This window comes from Thermobia domestica, chromosome 16 (assembly GCF_964235325.1).
Source record: "Thermobia domestica chromosome 16, izTheDome1.hap1.1, whole genome shotgun sequence".
NCBI classification, from domain to species: domain Eukaryota; kingdom Metazoa; phylum Arthropoda; class Insecta; order Zygentoma; family Lepismatidae; genus Thermobia; species Thermobia domestica.
The window spans coordinates 58,829,499-58,851,774 of NC_137469.1; the positions used below are offsets into that span (position 1 = coordinate 58,829,499).

Here is a 22,276-nt window from a genome sequence, read left to right on the forward strand (position 1 = left end):
GTCTGTGGTGAGGTTTTTTCTTTTTAACAAAACTGTACATATGTTGTTATTCGGTAATATAATTCTTTATTGAATCGTAATACGCATTATATATTCTACTTTTTTTTTTAAAAAAAAGTACATAAAATTATTTGGTTTTAGGAAATTGAATCGGGCTAGGAAGGGTAGAAAAAATTAACATTTTACTTTTTAAATTCTTGTTGAAACTTTCAAGAAGATTCTGGAAATCCATTTAAAAAAATGAAACGACTGTTGTGAGTATATATTATCAGTGGTGATCTTGTTAGTTTACTTTCAGCATCCTCAGTAGTATATGTTAACATATTAGTCTCAAACGTTTATGACTTATAACAACGTTCATTTCATATCTCGAATCATGAATCCACTGATTTAAAAATAAGGGTCATATGATATTTAAACATAAACCATAAGATGATAGAATGGGAAGAATAACAGAGAGCATTTCAGAAAATGTAATTAAAATGGTATTTCGACAGAACTATTTCTACAAGTACATTGTACAATACCGATTAAGAAGAAATAATGAGAGTTCTAAGAAATGAAGACGGCACTTAACTAGAAAGGATAAGAGCTAAGTGGAAACTGAAATGGAAATGTTCTTGAAGCATTGAGAGATAAAATTGTGAAATTCGAATGAAATTAAAAGTTAAGAACATTGTGAAAGTGATACTGATAGAAGCAAAATGAACTACGGGCCTAAAAAGTTAAATGAGAAAGAGGGAAAAGAGAACAGAGTGCTAGTTTTAGGCACCTAGGTGTTGATATGTGAAGATCGGAAATGTGGACGCGAAATAAAAGCAAAAATTGAAAATGTGGATGGGAAATAAAAGCAAGACTAGGAAATAAAAGAAAGAATAGGAAATGGGTACAGGAAATAAAAGAAAGAATAGGAAATGTGGACGAGAAATAAAAGCAAGAGTAGAATATGTGGATGGGAAATAAAAAGAAAGACTGGGAAATGTGGACAAGAAAAAGAAGCAAGAATAGGAAATGTGAAGGACGGAAAATAAAATTAAGAATAGAAAAAGTGTATGAGAAATAAAAAGCAAAGGTAGGAAATATGGATGGGAAATAAAATCAAGAATATGAAATGTGAATGTGAATGTCGAAAGAAAATCTTTAGGAAGAACAATTATGTTGCACGTAGTAGTATATACTGAATAAAGAGTTATAAAAATTCAACAAATATTTCATATGTAATATCGTTCTGTACAGCACCGAAAAATGGGCTATAAAAGAAAAATCGACCTTAAACATTGAAAATGTGGGTATCGGAAAGGATTCACAAAATTAGTTGCGGGGAACGAACATTTACAGAACAGATGTAACAAAACATAGATACACAAGAACATGATGTAAGAGTAAAAAATGAGAGAAAATGGTTGCGAAATTATTTTAACTTGGCTTATTAAGGACATAGACAATTACTGAACTAAAAAGGTTAATTGTTACATAAAAACTAAGAGATTATCGGAAGATTGTAGTGTGTGGAAGTTAAGACACGTAGCCTGCTAATGAAAGTATAATTATAATGATAATTTTCATAAAATTACCCCAATTACGAAGATTTTTCCACTCCTATCAAAAAATTGTTTTCTTTTGACACTGTTTTCCTTGGCGATAAAAAGACGAAAAAGTGCATAATAACAAATATTTGGTAGTAGCGCAAGTTCAAATACACAATATCATTATAACTAACATTATTTAATATTTAAGTCATTTCATAGTTAGTTAAGTTTAAAAGTAAACAAACACTGTTTTAAATCACACAATATAAGAACTATTGAAAATTTTGTTTTAGCATGGCTCTGAAAATGTGAGTAGCATACTATCAAAACGGTAATAGCACATTTTCTATCTATGGGTTGGAATAAATTTGGTGTTACGATCCCTACGGCCAAGTACAGACCATAGTAATAGATTAGTTAAAGTATTTTTTAAAACTCGATCGATAATCAATTAATAAAAATCGATTATAGTAAATTTCAAAAGGGTTATTTCGTTTTTAAAATGCGGATTCTATTTTGATCTACATTTCTTCCTCAAAACTAACAATTAATGCTCTACAGTATGCTTTCCATTCATTGTTTCTCAATACTTGCAAATAAGCCAAAAAATAATAATAATTACCATTTTCGAAAATAAGCCGTTTAATACTTTCAGAGTACTATTAAGTGAAATGACATTTTTAAAATTTTTTGTATTATGTAATTCAATTGAAATAGTTATCTCGAATGTGATGTTTTTTCGTGTCTGTTATCATCTTAATAGCCGTGTTTATTATACACAGAGTTTGCTGTGATTGTTTGGCCCTTTGACTTTGTCATACATCCTTCAATTGATACTTTTCAACCTCCTTCTCTTGTTGAAATTTTTTCTGGATTACAAAATTACCTTTTACTATGATGCTTAAAATCAAAAACATCACACATAATATTCGCTTGCATTTGGTTATTTAGTCATCTTATTACACGTTGTGTAGAAGAAAAACAGGATCATCAATACAACAACGAGTAGGATGTGATGCAGCATTTTCCGATTCATTATGACTTCACAATTTGCATTCACAAATTTCTTGTGTTAGACACTATTTTAGTTTTCAGACATCCATTTCACTGTATTTTTTTTCAATTTGAATGTTACATATTTTGCTTTTATTTAGGAATACTAGTATCTGTTGCATATCAAAAACAGCAATTATGATTGTAACATATAGGCAATATCACATTATTTTAACCCATTACGACATCATAAACTGCATTCGTAATTTTTTTCTGGACATTTAAAGAAACCAAGCATCCCTTTCATTGTAATTTTTTACAATCACAATATGACATATCATTTTGACTTGTATTTAGTAATATTACTGGGCATAATATATAACGATAACCATGGTAAAGAGTAGATGTGATATTGCATTTATTACAATTTATTATATCCAAAACTGTCTTCACAAATTTCTTCTGCTGGATGTCTTTTAAAAAATTACAAGCATAACTTTCATTGTCATTCTTACAATCCGAAGATAATATATTTTCATTTCTACTTGTATTTAGTCATATTAGATGATATGATCCAGTTTGGAATCATAAAAAAGTGCACTCAAAAATATCTGGAACATGAAAAATATTGAGGTTAGTGATTAATTTCTTAAAGATTATAATTTTGTATCTATGAGATGGTTTACTTTTTATATTGAAAATTTTATTCATTATGTTTGACTTAATACCTAAAATTTAATATAAAATAAGAAGCGTAATTTAAAAGTTCTAATTATCAGTTGAGACTTCATTTTAGTGCAAATTAATATTTGACCCTTCAATTTTCATATCCAAGACAATAAAAGTACCATGTAGGTATATTGAGAAATAACTGAATACCTCACTACGAAAATTATTTTAATGGATGTAAATTATATTTTAATCTTTTAGATCTATCAAAATCTGAATGTTGCAGATGAATTTGAATGATGAAGGCAATTATATATTTTCGAAACTGTAAGATAGACTAGTAATAATAGGTGTTTGCTTTGGTTAAATTTTATAACCATTAAAATTTATTTTTGTGAGATTTTATCTTGAAGAGGTGTACGTTTCAATTAAGTGTATACAATAATTAAATAGGAAAACCAATGAGTCTCATCTTTAACACATTATTGATTTTACGTGCTTCAATGAAATGTATATATTATATGATACTCTTAGAATGAAATGACATGTTATTAATTACATATTAAATTCTTAATGTAAGTTATAAATTAATTTCTATATGATATTTTGTATTATTACACTTTGCGGTATTTTGTGTACCATACATTACAAAATTGTGCTTGTGATATGGTTTTGTGAACATTACTGTTACGATAATTTGCTTACAAAATAACTATATTTTACGGGTTATATGTTTAATTTTAAAAGCTACATCCTATTTCTTAGCTCATTTTTCTATCTATGGATTGGAATAAATTTGGTGTTACGATCCCCACGGCCAAGTACCGACCATAGTAATAGAATAGATTAAGTAAAGCATTATTTTAAAATTTCAATCAATCAAAAAAATTAAAAACACAAAAATCAGTATTGGGAAATATGTATATTACGGGAATCAGAGATATAAAACAAATTTTCGATGCACATACTATACCTGTATCAAACAAGTTTCATGTGTTAAAGGGTAACATAATTCAATTACTTTAAATATATCTAAAAGAAATTCTAATACGCTAAGGTATGGAGATTCACAATATTTAGTTATAATGTACAGTCTTGTTTTACACAATACAAATGCATATCTCTCCATAGCATAACAAAGGAACAAAAGTGCACCCTTGTTACATGAAATTAGTTGCAGATAACAAAGGTGCACTTTTTCCTTTGAAATATTTCTTGGATATCTGTGTGTGGCAAAACACACTACGTACAGATGGAAATAGAAAACTTTCCAAAGAAAACAGTTCTTTCAAACATTTGTCGATATTTTTATAATGAAATTATAAGCTTTTAAATTCAACTAAATTATTTTATTCAACCCATAAAAAGGTTTTAAATACAACGTACGGTAATTCTTAACGCACAGTTTGAAAGTTAAATAATTTTAGTTTGTTCTACGGTTAGTAGCTAAAATATTGCATTGATTAAGTAAATATAATGTATAACAAATATCTTTTTAAATAATCAGTTTTAAATAGTACGTAATATCAGCTGTTAATTAGCATCACTATCAACTTTACTAAGCAAACTCACACACCATTATGAAAGATATTCTAAGTGTTCAATGAAAAAGTACGCCATCTAACGGAACGACATCTCGAGCACCATGTTAATTATTAAAAAAATCCTCTTTATGAAGAGCTTAAGCTGTGTAACTTCAACAAAGTCTTAAGTGCTAATAAAAGGAATGTTTGTGATGCCACACTAACACATTATTTTATATGAATGGACGCTTAATTATAAAATAATATTTTGTTATTTACAAAAGAAACAGGCTTTTTTTGAGGTAGGTTGCTTATATTAGAAGGATGTAGGAAACAATTTTCAATGTTGTTATCAAAACAAACTCATTCTTATAAATAATTTCATGTATGTTGTTTGGAATAGAGAGAAATGGTCTATTTTAAAGACAATGGCATAAATTCTACCTATAAAAATATATTATAAAAAAGGAATTGCGATATTTTGCACACGCGTGAATTTTCCTAAACTTGATTTAACTTTATTGTTATACCTGCATTAACTATTTGTCCATACACTATCTATTAAAATGAGGTTCTAAGTGCTCAACAAGTAAGTGAACATATTTAATAGAACATATTGTCAAATTGTATTGTCATGTTATTATACAATAAATAGGCTATTATTGAGTCTATTAGATAAAAAAACCACTAAAGATATGCTGTTTTGATTTAGATATGGCTTCAGTGATATGGAATATTGTCTCGATGATTTGGGTTCTTATTAATTCTTTTTTTAAAAAAGGAAGAACATTACGCCTGGAAGAAGTAACACTGTATCAGTTTCGTCACTTCCAACAAACATTTTTACTATTATTTTGTACAATATATATAAATATCAATCCCAACAATGGGTTTCTTTTAGCTATTTATTGTCATATTATTGTTAAAGTTCTTACTGGGGATTTTTAAACTTCTAGAACTAGATAATCAGCTTAGAAGTTGAACAGTAAACAATGATAGCTTAGCATTACAAAAATGAATTCACAAAGTTTTAATATATTCTTTCTATCGAGCACTACAGAAGATGTTAGTTTAAATGAATTTATGATAACATTTTTGTATGTATATATTCCCATCATACTCTGATCTTCATTCACTGTAAGTTTCTTTTTCTTAAAAGGGAGAAATATTAAGTTTCAGTCATATATGCTTTTATTTAAACTTTTCTAGCCCCAAAAATGTTTATAGAATGATATTATGATCAAGTAAATTACGGTTAGAAAAGTAAGATACGTACATTTGTGTGTCAATTCGTTTATCAATAAATTCATACAATGGCGAATCATTACTGATATTATGTCAATAATAGAATTATGTGTTTTTAATCATTTTGTTTTTCGTGATATACTATAAACTATCAAGCTGTAACTGATTCATCTATTTTTGAGAATAGGAAATTGTTTTTCTACATTCTTTCAGTTCTATTTTTATTATATTTATATAACTGTATTTTTGATTTCATAACCAGAACTTTATTTCATATAAAATGTATTACACACAATTACAGCGTATTGTGTTCTTTCGTTCAGTACTTTATCTAAGCTAAGCTGATTAAAACTAGTAGTAATAGTGTAGTATTTTTATCTTAAGAACAAAGAAATTTTAGATAGATATAAAATACTTGCTGTGTTGTGTTTTCTACTATGGTAAGTAACATGCCTTGGGAGTAAAGTTGGTTTCTACGAGTAGTAGTAGGGTTTTGTGTATATATATAAAACTTTCAATTATTGTATTTCTAGTTTACAGCTATTATTGTATAAACTATGAGCATTTTCCATTAGGATCTGCAAACTAAGTTTCCATGTACCTTTTAATTCAGTTATCTGATGACATTTACAATGTTAAGTTACTCTTTCTAATTGTGCATAATTAGCGACTGGTTCATAAATATGTACATTTGTATTGAATATATGTATTTGTATATATTATATATACATATGTAATAAATATTTTAATGTAGAAAATCATATATTAGCTACAATTGACATTGGAATCTATAGTTACTCTACACGCTTACGTTGTTCCTACACAACGTATCTATTGCACTAGTGTTACGAAGCATTACTCTGCGTACGAAACGCACCTAATGTGAGAAAGCTCTGGGTAGTTCCTTTTTGCTAAGTACATCATTATGAATATTGTTAGAAGCTCCTTGTTTTAAGTTTCCCCTACTTCTTTTCCCGTCAAATTTTATAAATGCACTCTCTCATGTTCGTAAAAATGCATATGCAGTATCATACTTCATTTTCTAATGTGTATGGACTTCAATATAGTTATTTTATGGCCTTAATCATCTCTCATTACATAACAATTATTTCCTCTTCACAATGATAGTGTACATATCTCATAGTGCACTTTTAAATAGATGCATTCTTTCTTCTTGTTACACAAAATACTCATACATGCGTTTTACATTCATACACATATATACACATTTAACTAAAATTACCTCATGCATACATACATGTGAACGGACAAATATCAGCAAAGCCAAAGTTTTACTTTCTCATAAAACCTTAAATTCTTTCGCTGTACCGGTACAACAAAATGTAATTTTGCTACATCGGTACTTCTTTCATAATTAACATTCTGAATCACACCTATTCTCTATCCACTATTTTTAAATATTACTCATTTCTTCCTCTTCATTCAATTCCTTATATAAAGCGGCTTCGTTACACACAGAAGTAACTCGTATAAAAGTTGAGTATACCGGAGCAACTTATCTGTACTTTCCTTCTTACTATTACAAGAACTGTCTAATATGAAAAGACAAGTCTTACATTAGTAAGATGGCTACACATGAAAGTTGCCCCTGTACAAACAACTTTCATACGAGCTACTCCTGTGTGTAACTTCGCCCTTAGGCCGGGGTATATTTAGGCTCCATCTCATCGAGATCGCGACCTTTCGTTTCTGGTACAACAATTACGACAAATAATAGTCCTGCAATGGAAATTCCAGCATATAACCAAAATGCACCATATAACCCTAGACATTGTTGAAAATCTACAAATGTCTTTACTCCAACAAAAGCACATCCATAGCTGAAAGATGTTGCTAAAGCACCACCTAGCCCACGATATTCTAACGGAAACAGCTCCGCTATAAGTAGCCAAGATATGGGTCCTATGCCAAGCGAGAAGGCCACTGTGAAAACCAGAACACACAATAGGGGAATCCAGTCATGTGTTGAATCATAGGCAGAGTTTGCGATGGTTATATTGTCTTCATAGTAGGCAAAAGTCCCAAAGCCAGCCAGGGCTAATGACATGAAGACTGAACTGGTAACTAGTAATGGTAATCTACCTACAGTGTCGATCAAGAGACCGGATATAAGGGCAGCTAAAAGTTGAACAAAGCCAACTACTATGGCACCACCGTGAGGATTCATTCCACCAAAGGTCTGCCGGAAGATAGGCACAGCGTAGAAGTTGAATGCGCTTACACCAGAAAATCGCTGGAAGAACATTAGTCCACACGTCGTCAAAGTTGGTCTGATAAGTCGAGGCAAGAGAACACTTCTGCACGAAATTTCTTGTTCACGTTTCTTTCGGATATTTGTCCGTATTGTGCTTAACTCGGAGGAGATATCTGTATCAGGTCCTCGTAACCACTGAAGTGCTCGTGCAGCTTCGTCTTCGCGTCCATTTAGCACTAAGAAACTTGGGGTTTCCGGAACATATAATACACTTATGAATAACATCACGGGCGTAGCTGCAGCTACCATTGCAAGCTGTCTCCAATCTAGATATGCTCCGAGGACGAAGCTAATAAGCATACCTACATGTCCTACAATCTTCGCAATAGAGCTTAAACATCCGCGAATATCAGGAATAGATATTTCGCTTATGTAAACTTGAGTTACAAGAAGTACAACAGCTGAACAAAATCCTGCAACAAAAGCTGTCGCGTACATCATTTCTACATTGTTTGCAAACACAGTCAAAAGCCACGAAGCGGCGAACGGTACTGAGCTTATGAGCAATAGTCTTTTACGTCCAAATCGCATCGCAAGTCCTCCTAACATCCCGCCAAATAGTGCACCTAGAAGAGACAAACTTGCTACCCATGATGCCTGTTGAGCAGTAACAGTGAAAGAATCGCGGGTGTTCTTTTGTTCCTGTAGTGAGGCGATGGCAGGAGAACTATAGCCTTTGCCAAGACCTGCGGCGAACGGTCCCAAGGACACTGCAAGAGCTGCTAGGACCTGAAAGAAAAAAAGCAATAAATAAATATGCTATGAAACAAATTTGTAGTACTATGTGCACGTATATCTATACCAATAAGATAATTATAAACCTAAGTACTAGTAATCTGAGATTGATAATTAGGAAGATTTATGTTTACAACTTATAATGCTTTTACAGTTAGTAAATGCTCTTATTATACTTTGAGTATGTATTTTTAACTTTCTCCAGCATTTCGAGTAACATACTTTATGTGTCTTTCAGAATATAAATCTTACTATTTCCATCCTGGTAGCTATCTACAGAGTATGACGTTCCAAATGTAGGAAGAAATTATTATACTTCCTTTCTCTGTTTCCTAGAAGTATTGTGTTTAAACATGGGAACATATTTCAATTTACTTCTTCCGTTCTGTGATACTAAACCATGTAGAAAATATGATTTAAAGAAAGTTATGATGCATTACAAGAAAAGTTAGCTCTAAAAATATGTGAGACGCTTCCAGTAGGAAGAGCGAAATCATCAATCAATCAGTTTCTTTAATATACTGTAAGTAATAATGCAGAAATTTCAACAATAATAATATGATAAAAATAGCAATAACTAATTAATAGTGGAACATTTTGTTGAATTCGCCCTTATGAAGAAAGTTTAAAAAGCATTTAAAAAAATCTTCGTTAAGTACCGTAAAGCATGAATTGAGACAACTAGAATCAAAATAAGACATCATCAATATTTTTGTTTAAAAAAAAAAAACATATAAGTATATTACGCAATATCTCCATTAAAGCGAGTAGTGGCTCTTGAGGGAGGGGAACTTTATCGCTACATCTAAGCAAAGACAGTTTCATACAACTTCAAAAAGTTGTATCTATGCTTTCTTTCCTTGGCTTAAACTGATGAAATTTGGCTTTTTACGGGCGTGACTTCCCTCAAGACCCGCTACAGGTAAAATGTATAATTTTTCAAACTTCTACGTGTAATAATACACTTCAGTATAAGTTCTTCTTAAAACCCTTTATTTCTTCAATTTTTTTTTTTTTTTTTTTTTTAAGAGACCATCAAAATGATGATTTCGCCAGCCATTGACTAATCTTGAAACGACACTCTAATGTCATTGGGCCTTATGCAGAGTCGTTTTGACGCTTGATTAGTGCCATACTAAAGAGTTCGACTAACATATGTTTCCTGCACTAGTCAGACCTTTAGTATGATGCTAATCATACGTCAAAACGACTCTGCATAAGGCGGATTAAGTGTAGGAGTTAATTGCTGGCTTTACCTTTAAGGACGTTTAAAGGAAAACGTGAACGATACAGAATCATGAAATATTGAGAAGGTAATTGAAACTGTTAATCAAATATTCTATTGCGACATGCATAATACTTTTTTTTAAAATTTAATCACTGTAATTTTGTCATTATTAATACTCACATATTTCTATGACAAATCATATTTTCTTATTCTGTCACGGTTTTACTGATTTTAATCAAAAATAAACATTTCTGACTTTTGTAAACATGAAAATATGTCTATCATTTACATGCATATTTGAACTAGGGATGGCCAGAACCGGTTCCTGGTGGAACCGGTTTTCGGGTCTTAACGGATCCGGTTCCGGAACCGGGTTTTCGGATCGAGGTCCGGAACCGGTTCCAGAACCGGTTCTGACGGAACCGGATCTTTGTGGCCATTCCTAATTTGAACCATATTTTAGCTTTAGGTCATACTTAAGTACGAAGTAATATAAAAGATTTTTTATTGGTCATATTTTAAGCGAGTTTCACTTAATGCTCTGTATAAACTCATACATGGTCGGTCACTTCAGGTCCGAAACGCTACTCTCAGAATTGTATTTCCGAATTCCTTCAGACAAATATGTAACACTTGTATTTCCGAATTCCTTCAGACAAATATGTAACACATAACTTTTTTTCATATAAGACGACGTAGACTTTCAACAGTTCAACGTTCTTTGTTCTACAGGCTTCCTAAACTATACAACGAAACGTCATATACACACACATAGATTTATTTAATTTTGAAGCTGCATGTAACTCTGCACTACGACGTCATTTTAGTTGATAAACTTCAATCAGTTATTGTCATCCTTTCTTGCTATCACTTACATGTTATTTTATTATTATTATTATTATTATTATTATTATTATTATTATTATTATTATTATTATTATTATTATTATTATTATTATTATTATTATTGTATTATGTTTCATCGTTTAGATTTGTTAGATATTCCAGTATAAAATGGCGTTCAGTTGTATCTGGAATTATGTTCGTACATAAATAAATAAAAATACAATACTTCAACCTATTTTAGCTTTAGGTCATACTTAAGTACGAAGTGATATAAAAACATATACAGGGTGTTTCAAAATAACACCGACAACGTTTGGAAGGTAATTCCTGACACCAAGATAAGACAAAAAGTATAGATCAACTTGGGTGCACAAATGCTTCCTTTCGGAGTTATAGGCTGCCGAAATCATGAAAAATTGGACTTTAAAGCTCCATAGCTCCAAAACTATGGAACCTACCGTAGTCGGGTCAAGACTTCAATTAGGAACTAATATGTGTGCTATCCAAAAACCCATGTTTTAGAGTCCTCCGGTACTTCCGTTACAATTTTTATACAGGTCCTTGGTGAGTACTTCAAATTATATTCCCGTAGCCAAACTCCCTATCACATTTTAAGCGACTTTCACTTAAACGCTCATAAATGAGTTGTCAGCATTGTCAGCGAAGTTATTTGAAACTTCCTTTCTTAGAAATAGTTGGCCTTATATAACGGGATTTGAAGAAACTATCAGCGTGAGAGATCACTCTTCTTGATCTAGGGATAGAATCAATCATTTTGAAAGAAATTCATCATCTCAGCATCTCTGCGTTTCTGTCTTTTTCTTCTACCCTGCAGTAATATCTTAAGCCCAATCTCTTTGTTGCATATAGGTGGAGAATTTTAATATCCACATCCGCGGAGACTTTCAATGGAAATCCACATTTGAGTGCAATTGGAGATGATCTCGGACGAATTTTCCCCTAGAACATCCATTAAAATCGTCAATCATCACTGATATCTACAACAAGGCCCATCAAATTTCTGTACTGAGCGTACGGATATGTTTCGGCTATAAAATATATATTTCAGGACTTTATTTTTGTCAGAGATCCTTGTATCACTGAATGTGCTCGTAGTTCCAAGATGCCTGAAGTCAAGCGTTCTAGTAGTGTGAAGTTGCTTCTTGGTTTTAGTTTATATTGTTGGTCACATTTGGCATTTCAGAACATAAATACGTGAGCATTTGAACACATTTTCAAATTTGTTAGGTAATAGAAATTCAAGCTCTAGTCATTTTGCTTATTAGAGTGTTTTTAAAGCAATCTCTTTCCGAAATAGGGCTGTGGTGGCTCAATGGTACAGCGTTTACCTTTGGTGCGTGGGGTCCCTGGTTCGATCCCAGCTTTCGCCAAGTGAACTTTGTGGTGGACAAACACCGTGTGTGGGGGTTTTCTCGGGATTCTCCCGTTTCTATTCTAGTACACTTTCTTTATTCCATTCATGTCTCATCATAGTCTCCTTTAACTTAGCTGTCATAATCGTGGGACGTAAAACTAAAAGATTTCATTTCCTTTCCGAAATGTCTCCATACATTTCTAACTCTTATATTTAAAAGATAAATATAATATGAAATTACACGACATTCACTAAAACGTTTTAAAGCCGTTGACCTTATAAAAGAAGTTCCAGTGACCGTATTAAGAACTCCGGGCAGTGATAGGAAAGATTAAAAGCACCAATCTATGTGAACAAAATCATTAATATATATATATATATATATATATATATATATATATATATATATATATATATATATATATATATATATATATATATATATATATATATATATATATTTCTTCATATTAACTTTCCCATTCAAATGTATGTATTTATCAGATTTTGTGAGATAACATCAACTCACACTCGCCAGTAAACCACCCGCTTTGTAGTTTGAAGAAAAATGAATTACACCAAATTATAGAGTTATTAGCGAATGAATTACACCAGTGAAATATGAACGAAAACATTATACCTATTTCTGAGAAAACTGCCTAAAATATCTTGGCAACAAACTTCGCATTTCTGGATTCCAACAGAAAGAAAACTTACTAATGAAAAACAACATTCATTTATGAAACATAGAACAAGTTTGTTAATGATATTTAAGAAAAAAAAGAATTTTTTAGCATTTTTTGTCATATGTTAACTTGCCTTATATTTTAGTATGGAGGAAAATGCAACTTTATCTTAGAGAATACCTCGAAGATCTTAACTTTAAAATTTGGTCTTAATACGTTGAACAGTATGGAATCTATACTTCTAATAAAGGGACGAACAAAACTCTAAAGTCAATCTCTTCGTTCCAGGGATTACAGAACATGTAAATCCATCGAAAACTCAAATTCATTTTTTTTTAAATGATTTCAAGACTCATAACTCCTTCGTACTCGAAAGTAATACTATATAGTAAGATTACTGCTCGTAAACAATTTCTGTGATTCATGAAAGTTCATTAATATTGTCACAGAAAAATAACATACTAAAAGTCGTATATGTATTGGATAATCAGCTTCTGAAGTTTTCTCTGAAAAAATCACACTCAAAAGTATTTGGAATCAACATCGTGAAACAATTATATATTTATTAACAACTCGATTGCATCTGGAGCCTTACATTTGAGGAGGGTATCATTGTCTGAAGATATTCGTATATAGGTACACGCAAAAAATAGAAAGGCTACTAGTAAACAAGAAAAAGGTGGACAGTAACCAAGTTAGTTTGTCAATATAGGGGCAACAAAGTCGTGCGTCCCAGCCAAAATGGTAGGCTAAATAATAAGATAAAATGAAATGTACTTAGAAAGAATCTTTGGTTAACAAAGTTAGTTAAACTAAAATTTTAGGTTAAAAAATTAGTACAAATGTAACTACAAAATAATATATAAAGTTTTAGGTTAACGAATAAGTTAAAATGAAATGCGCTTACGCAAGTTAAGATAAAATTTTAAGCTAAATAATGCAGTTACACATTTAAGAGAGAAAAATAAATTTTAGTCACACAAATTAGCTAAAATTATAGGTTAAAGAACGAGTTAAAATACTAATTCGTCGCATGATGAGATAAAGTTTTAGATTAAAGAATGAACTGAAATGAAACATAGTTAACGCACGTTATATATAATTTTAGGTTCAAACATGAGTTAAAGTGAAATATGAAAAGATTAATTATAATATAGTCATGTAGATGAAAAGATAAAATCTGTATTGGAAAATATTTTAACTGTATATTAGCAAATGTATTATAATAAGAAAGTTAGCCTATATTTGAAATGCAGTGGAGCAAATAGAAATCCATTTGTATCTAGTAATATACATATATACTTTATTGTTTGAAGCACGGATGTAGTTGCGTACTGGATATGAAACCTTTGTGGAGTTAAGATTGTAATAGATAATTGTATTTTTTAAAATTTACTTGTATTTACAATCTGTTTACTTCAAGATAACTACTGTACGATAAACTTTAAAAAATCATCTTATTTTATGTGAATAACGAACATAAGGATTTGTTATTTCGTTAGAAAGAAGAAGAAGAAGAACGAATGTTGAACAAGACACGGAAAAAGAAGAGAATTTTTGTTCTCTTTCTGGCATTCAACTTCGAACTCGGGACTAATTTCACGCACGATTTCTTAGTAGTTTTCCACTGTTCGCCATTTTTCTCGTTTCTCTTCCACCACCCTCTCTGAAACACATTCAGTTATTTCTTTCTTTCCTTTCTTTCTTTCCTTCTCTCTCTCTCTCTCTCTTTCCTAAGGGCAAAATCACTTCCTTACAAGTGGGAACTCGAAATAACGATCTGTAACTTCTGGAGCATATAAAATTAGGGAAAGATATTGTCTCTCGTTTCATTTTTCCATCTCCCTCTTTCTCTCTCTTTCTTTCTTTGATATTTCAGGTTTAATCTTCCAAATATGTTACACTTTAGTTCTTCTTTGTGAATCAGGGTGAAATCGCGTAATATTTTCTCCCAGTTGATAGGATAAAGAAAAATAATGCTTTTGCATCTGATAGTAATTTGTTATCTTCTGTAAAATATAGCTGTTGAAACTACTAATACCAAATTGCAACGATCAGTCTCTCATCAACTTTTAAAGTATTGAAAATTTAACGAACGTCGAAAAGGGGGCTGCAATGGCTCAGTGGCAGAGTGCTCACCTTTGGCGTGCAGGGTCCTTAGTTAGGTCCTGGTTCATCACCAAGTCCACCATAAAGTCCGAATTTCCAGCAAGTGGGCTTTATGGTGAACACGGTGGATCAGAAATAAACGTTTTCTCGGAGTTCTCCAGTTTCCACTCATTTTCATCATCAATTACCTTACAGTCCCAAAAAGTCGAAAGAAACAAGTAAGTGTTCTTGAATCGGAATCGGGAAGCTCCAGGTTCGAGATCCATGGCTAGCCATGCTTCTTGGACTTTCCCCGCAGGATTTCCCCCTTAATCTCACCATGCAAATGTTCAGATGGTACTTGGGGCCACAGTGGCTCAGTACGTTCACATCTGGTGCCAGTGTCCCTGATTCGATCTAATAGATGGGAGTTTGTGGTGGACAATAATATCCTTGGATTTTCTCGTGGTTCTCTCGTTTCCTCCAACATTATCATTCCTCCAAAATTTTCATAATCATTCCCTTTCAATAATACCCTTTTCCTTAGTCTAAAGAACATAATCGTGGGCCGTAAAACTAAAACTTTTGTTTTCATTTAAGACAGTACTTTTAAATGTAAACTCCGACTTCCCGGAAAAGAATCTACTACAGACTTGATGGTTATTTATTATTTTTTTAATGTATAAGAGGTTCATAATTTTATCTGGAACAAAGCAAACACATTAGCTGCCAATGAAATTTAGATGAAATATTGTCAGTGTGGCGTTGTATGGATGTGAGACAGACACAAGAAGAGGATAAAGAGGAGAATGGAAGCTTTCAACATGTGATTCTATAGAAGGATGTTGAAAATTCAGTGGATGAATAGAGTTTCAAATGAAAGAATATTGGAAATGGTAGAACAAGAGGAGTATACTTAACAATATATCGAGAAGAAGAGATAGGATGATTGAACAGAGTATGAGAATAGAGGAGGAAGTGGCAGGAGACAAAAATATCTGGAGGAAGACCGCCATTGAAATATACAGACCAAATAATACAATAAGAGGGATTATCAGAAACTATCTAGAGGAAGGCCGCGATTGAAATATACAGACCAAATAATACAATAAGAGGGATTATCAGAAACTATCTAGAGGAAGGCCGCGATTGAAATATACAGACCAAATAATACAATAAGAGGGATTATCAGAAACTATCTAGAGGAAGGCCGCGACTGAAATATACAGACCAAATAATACAATAAGAGGGATTATCAGAAACTAAGGTTACAAGGCAGATATTTCTGGAGTTTCATCTGTTATAGAGGAATGAGGAGTGTGCGATAATTTTAATCCATGGAGTTGGCAACTGTACAGAGTTTCAGCTACCCGCCACTTACGGCGCTAGTTGTAGGTAAACACAAATGGCGACTCGTTTGGAAAACTAGTCTCGCGTCGCGAAGAAGTCCGCTGTTATTCGATTTCTGTGGGTAAAACATGTAACCGTGACTGAAGTTTACCAGCAGCTGTTACAGGTTTTCGTAAAGAACAATGTCTTGTCAGCATGTTGCAGAATGATGTCGAGAGTTCGGCGCTGGTAGAGAAAACAAAACCGACGAGGAGTGCAGCAGAGTTGGCATGGGTCAATGAAAACTAGACCCACGACCAACTGACCCACCACCCACCGTGACCCACTATGACCCACGACCCACCGTGACCCACTATGACCCACCACCCACGGTGACCCACTATGACCCACCGTGACCCACTCTCATCCACTGTGACCTATTCTGACTCACCAAAATCCATCGTCATCAACTCTGAACACGATTCACGCCCCCTTCTGTACTGACTAAAGAGTTTACACTTGTAATAAAACATGACTGTGAAATTATCACTAATCGGAGTTTGAATTTCTAGTCAATCGCTCAAGCACCGCTCTGTGAGAATAACGGTGGATCTGATCTTTATGATATAAAATGGTAAAGTGTTTGTCAGTGAGGAAATTGAAACAGTTCGAGGTGGGGGGAAATTAGTGTGTGCGTAAAATATACTTGCACTAAGAGAGTATTCCTGCAAGTGTTAATTTCTCAACGCATTCCAAAAGAAACTTCTATTCGCAGGAAAATACCCCTGTACAATATGGAAAAGGTTATGGTTTCTCAGTTCACAGTATTTTTCGCACAAAAGACTTGGAAAATCAGTTTTTCATAGTGTATAAAGGTGCTCGGGTACCCTATGTGAGAGCATCTCCATAAAGTATGCTCATAATTGTAATTTGTGTAATCACTAAACACCACGTTAAGTTACAAATATGCATAATTGCAATTATTATGAATATTTATTCAAAGTAGTTTACCTAAAGCAAAGAAGAGACTTACTAAAAAACAGGTACAAAGTTGAATAGCACAAATAAGCCATTAGTAATACAAGTAGGTCTATACATTTTCTATGGCTCGTAATTTTCCACTTTAAAACAAACCTGAAATCGGGTTTATTTCCTGTTGGTAACTTTTTCGTGGTAAATCATCCGCAGCGGAATGATGTCCATCCTTCAGCCAGGAAATAACTAGCTCGTCTACTTTGAACTTGTCTAGCGGTGGACCATTAACATTGATGAACAACAAGTTATACAATGTTTGAGCACTTAGTCCATTTCTAATATCAATCATCTGTAAATTCATAAGGGGAGGTCCCCATTCGCACTCTGTCGTGGAAATTGATAATACTTCTACCCGATTTCTGCAACTCCTCATCGACAATCTGCTTGTTAGACTTAAGTTTGATAACGATTTTTCTTGGTCAGTTTTGAAATACTCAGCAAGAAGTATCATCTCTCTATCACCATACAACATCTTTTCCATATCGACCATGTCAGTTGGCAATGTCGACTCATGGAGAACAGAAACTTCATCTACCACACCTTCGATAGGGAATCTTGTGAATAAATTATCAATTAAAGCCTGATAAACTGAAGATTTCTTATTTGTTTATAAATTTAATTTTTGTAATTACACATGAAGGTTTGATGCCATTACGAAGTTCCCTCTCCCGTCTAGAAAGCGAAAGAGAACGTGGTTCCTGGAAAGTGTTCAGAGGTGAATGGGAATTTCTCTCCTTCTTCCCCTTCAATTACCACACTGCTGTTTTCCATGTGCCAAATTACGATGAATTTCAATTAAATTATCATAGTATAATTATTTCCTTGTTGAATTATCAATACTTTTCAGTGAAAAAAAGGATGAAATTTGAAAGTTCCAAATCAAGGTAAGTAGACCAACGTAAAGGGAAAAAGTGTAAAATTTTCCATATAATTATGCGTACAATCCAAACTTCAAATTTCCGTGTAATTAAGCTTACAGTACAAATTTTATGCCTATTTTAGTCACAAGTTTTTGGGTTGATTGCCCTGTGCTGTAAGCGCTTCATTTAATAAACATAAGCTTCAGCAATTATTATAGTAGAAAGCAATGGATATATGAAGCCAAGCACTGTAATTTTTTGTTTCTGATTTTTTTCCTTAAATAACATCGATCGTTTTCAATCATTTTTACAAACCAACTCACTACCAATTTTCCATATATAGAAAGTGCCCCCTCCATAAACGAGAATTTAAAAATATGCTAGAACACATTCTGTTTATTTTCAATAAAGATGTAATACACTGAATTTCAGTGTATTAAGTAAGTATAACGGCTTGCGAGATACTAATTTTTTTTCGCAAAAATTCGGATCCTCACCCTCCTTAGGATATGTAGCTATTATAATGAAAGCAATACAACATCCCAATTTGGATTAAAGCCTAACTACATACCAAAAGTAATTTCATTTGTCTTTGCAATTCGGCCGTGATGATCAGGCACACATAGTTACATTCAATTTTTTATATCATAATTTATATATTACAGTGATTAAAAAATGTATTTTTTCCAGTAGTTAGCTTCTTTAAAAACTCACAGATCTCGAAAGCCAAGTAGTAGTATAAGTCTTATTGTTATTATTACAATTAAAAATGTCAATATCCAAAAGCGCCTGAAGTTCTTTTTTCACTTGGTTAGATATACTCACCTCAGGTAAGTAGACAGAAACAAATGGAAAAGGAAGGGCTTGGAAGTAAAACGAAGACAAATGTACCAGTCTTCAGAAGATACTGTCTACAATGAAGTGAGCAGAGAGGGTCGGTAGATCATACTGAGTCGGTGGGTCGCAGTGGGTCACGGTGGGTGGTGAGTCACATGCCGTTGACCCACGACCCACTGACCCACTCAGAAAACTTGACCCACTGACCCACTCCATCTCTGGAGTGCAGTGGCCGACCCAGCACGGCATCAACAGATTCGAACACAGCTTGCGTGGAGGAACAGATTCAGGACAACAGAAGGATCACATTAGAGCATCTGATGGCAGAATTGGGAATGTCATTCGGAAGGTTTTCGTCACATTGTGTACGATATTCTGCAGCACCGAAAAGACGAGGAGAAACACTTGGTGACAACGTGGCTGAACATACAAGGACAGGATTTTTTTTTTTTTTTTTTTTTTTTTTTTTTTACCAGGAGCGAATTTTGAAACTCATCCCAAGATGCGACAAGTGCATCAACCGATTTGGAGACTATGTCGAAAAATCAACTAATGTATGTACTATCAGTTCGCTGTATGGGTTGTATGAAATAATAGATACACGTTTCACTGCAGGCTTTGTAATTTTACTTTGTGATTACTCCTCGTACATAGGTAAGAAGAGCACAGGAAAATAAAATTTTGGCTCAGGGGTAGGAAAGAGTGGAAAATTATGTCAAACCAATCGAAAAATTAGGAGTAGGAAAGAGTGGAAAATTATGTTAAACCAATCGAAAAATTAGGGGTAGGAAAGAGTGGAAAATTATGTCAAACCAATCGAAAAATTAGGAGTAGGAAATAGTGGAAAATTAAGTCAAACCAATCGAAAAATTAGGAGTAGGAAAGAGTGGAAAATTATGTCAAACCAATCGAAAAATTAGGAGTAGGAAATAGTGGAAAATTATGTTAAACCAATCGAAAAATTAGGAGTAGGAAAGAGTGGAAAATTATGTCAAACCAATCGAAAAATTAGGAGTAGGAAAGAGTGGAAAATTATGTCAAACCAATCGAAAAATTAGGAGTAGGAAAGAGTGGAAAATTATGTTAAACCAATCGAAAAATTAGGGGTAGGAAAGAGTGGAAAATTATGTCAAACCAATCGAAAAATTAGGAGTAGGAAATAGTGGAAAATTAAGTCAAACCAATCGAAAAATTAGAGGTAGGAAAGAGTGGAAAATTATGTCAAACCAATCGAAAAATTAGGGGTAGGAAAGAGTGGAAAATTAAGTCAAACCAATCGAAAAATTAGGGGTAGGAAAGAGTGGAAAATTATATCAAACCAATCGAAAAATTAGGAGTAGGAAAGAGTGGAAAATTATGTCAAACCAATCGAAAAATTAGGAGTAGGAAAGAGTGGAAAATTATGTTAAACCAATTGAAAAATTAGGGGTAGGAAAGAGTGGAAAATTATGTCAAACCAATCAAAAAATTAGGAGTAGGAAAGAGTGGAAAATTATGCCAAACCAATCAAAAAATTAGGGGTAAGAAAGAGTGGAAAATTATGTCAAACCATTCGAAAAATTAGGGGTAGGAAAGAGTGGAAAATTCTGTCAAACCAATCGAAAAATTAGGGGTAGGAAAGAGTAGAAAATTATGTCAAACCAATCAAAAATTCCTGACCTGACAACAAGACATGAACTCGCGTTATCATAGTCCAAAATGGCCGCGATTGTCAATTGTATGGGAGTTTCTGTGCCCGAAAAGGCGTAAATCCATATTAGTTGAATAATAGTCTATCTATTGTTGGTTGGTTTGATATCATATTTTGCACTTGAAAAAAAGAAAAGTCTTAAGATATACTTTGCAGTTAGACAAATACCAGAACATAATTTTCTTTGGTAGTTTCAGACTGGCGAACGTGATATTTTATTCAATATTCCAAAACCGGCTAGAGGCTTTGTTCTACCATGCTCTGATTACAGTACAGTACACACAGCCTGAAGATAATGATAATATTGGAAGACAATTTTCTAAGGAATAATATTTACATAATGTGTGACAAGATATGAGAGCAGATTAATGGGTTTTCAAAGCAAAGAAAGATGGTATTTTGAAACATCGGCTTAATAGTTCTTTAAACATATGTATTTGCCTCAATTACTTATGAGGGGCACTGTACTTAAAGGAACAATCAAACATACATGCATATTATATGAACCATTCATTCGGCACTTTTTCTTTAAAGGGCGCGTGAAATGTCTTAAACGATGACTCATATTTTTTTCCTGCTCTTTCTTCGTTGTCCAAAAGAAAGAGCTTCTCTGTACATGTATGCTAAACTTTTCGGTGTTGTGTATTTTATGTTGTTTTGTACATTTTTTAAAAAATGGGATTTTTACGTCATTTTGTTGGGAAGATACAGTACGTAACTACGGGGTGACCATTTTTCCAAAGTAAAATGTCGAGACGCTTCATGCTTTTAGCCATCTTTCCAAAACAAAATGTCGGGACACTTCATGCTTTTAGCTATCTTTCCAAAACAAAATGTCGGGACATTTCATGCTTTTAGCTATCTTTCCAAAACAAAATGTCGGGACACTTCATGCTTTTAGCTATCTTTCCAAAACAAATGTAGGTAAGCTTCATGTTTTTATCCATGGTTCCAAAACGAAATGTAGAGACATTTCGTGCCGCTATTTAGGTGTATGATGTGTATAACGGAGGGGGAAGGGGGAACTAGCGGTTCTTTCACCGTAATAATATCTTTCTATAGTCAAGAATGATCCGTATATTGTATGCCTTAATTGATAAAAGAAAAGTGAGACAATTTAAAACATACAGACCTGATAATGTACAGTATATAATGTTTCCTCTTATTTTGAAGACTGTATGGAAATCGTTATAATAATAATAATAATAATAATAATAATAATAATAATAATAATAATATGAAAGTCGAGACATTTTAAAGTCTCGACAAAGTTACGTAGGAATGGTTAGGATGCCTAATCGCAACTGTACAAGAAATGAACGTCCCACGATTA

The 22,276-nt window shown here is 32.9% G+C and overlaps 1 protein-coding gene across 1 annotated transcript in view; it reads right to left on the minus strand.

Moving 5' to 3' along the window:
- Window positions 1–224: 224 nt before the first annotated feature.
- The window catches only part of LOC145673072 (facilitated trehalose transporter Tret1-like), a 527,605-nt gene continuing 505,553 nt past the window's right edge, over window positions 225–22,276 (minus strand). Inside the window, exon 4 of the mRNA XM_081742424.1 lies at window positions 225–8,963. Coding sequence (XP_081598550.1) covers window positions 7,617–8,963 — 1,347 coding nt within the window. The 3' untranslated portion in view covers window positions 225–7,616. The remainder of the gene's footprint in view (window positions 8,964–22,276) is intronic.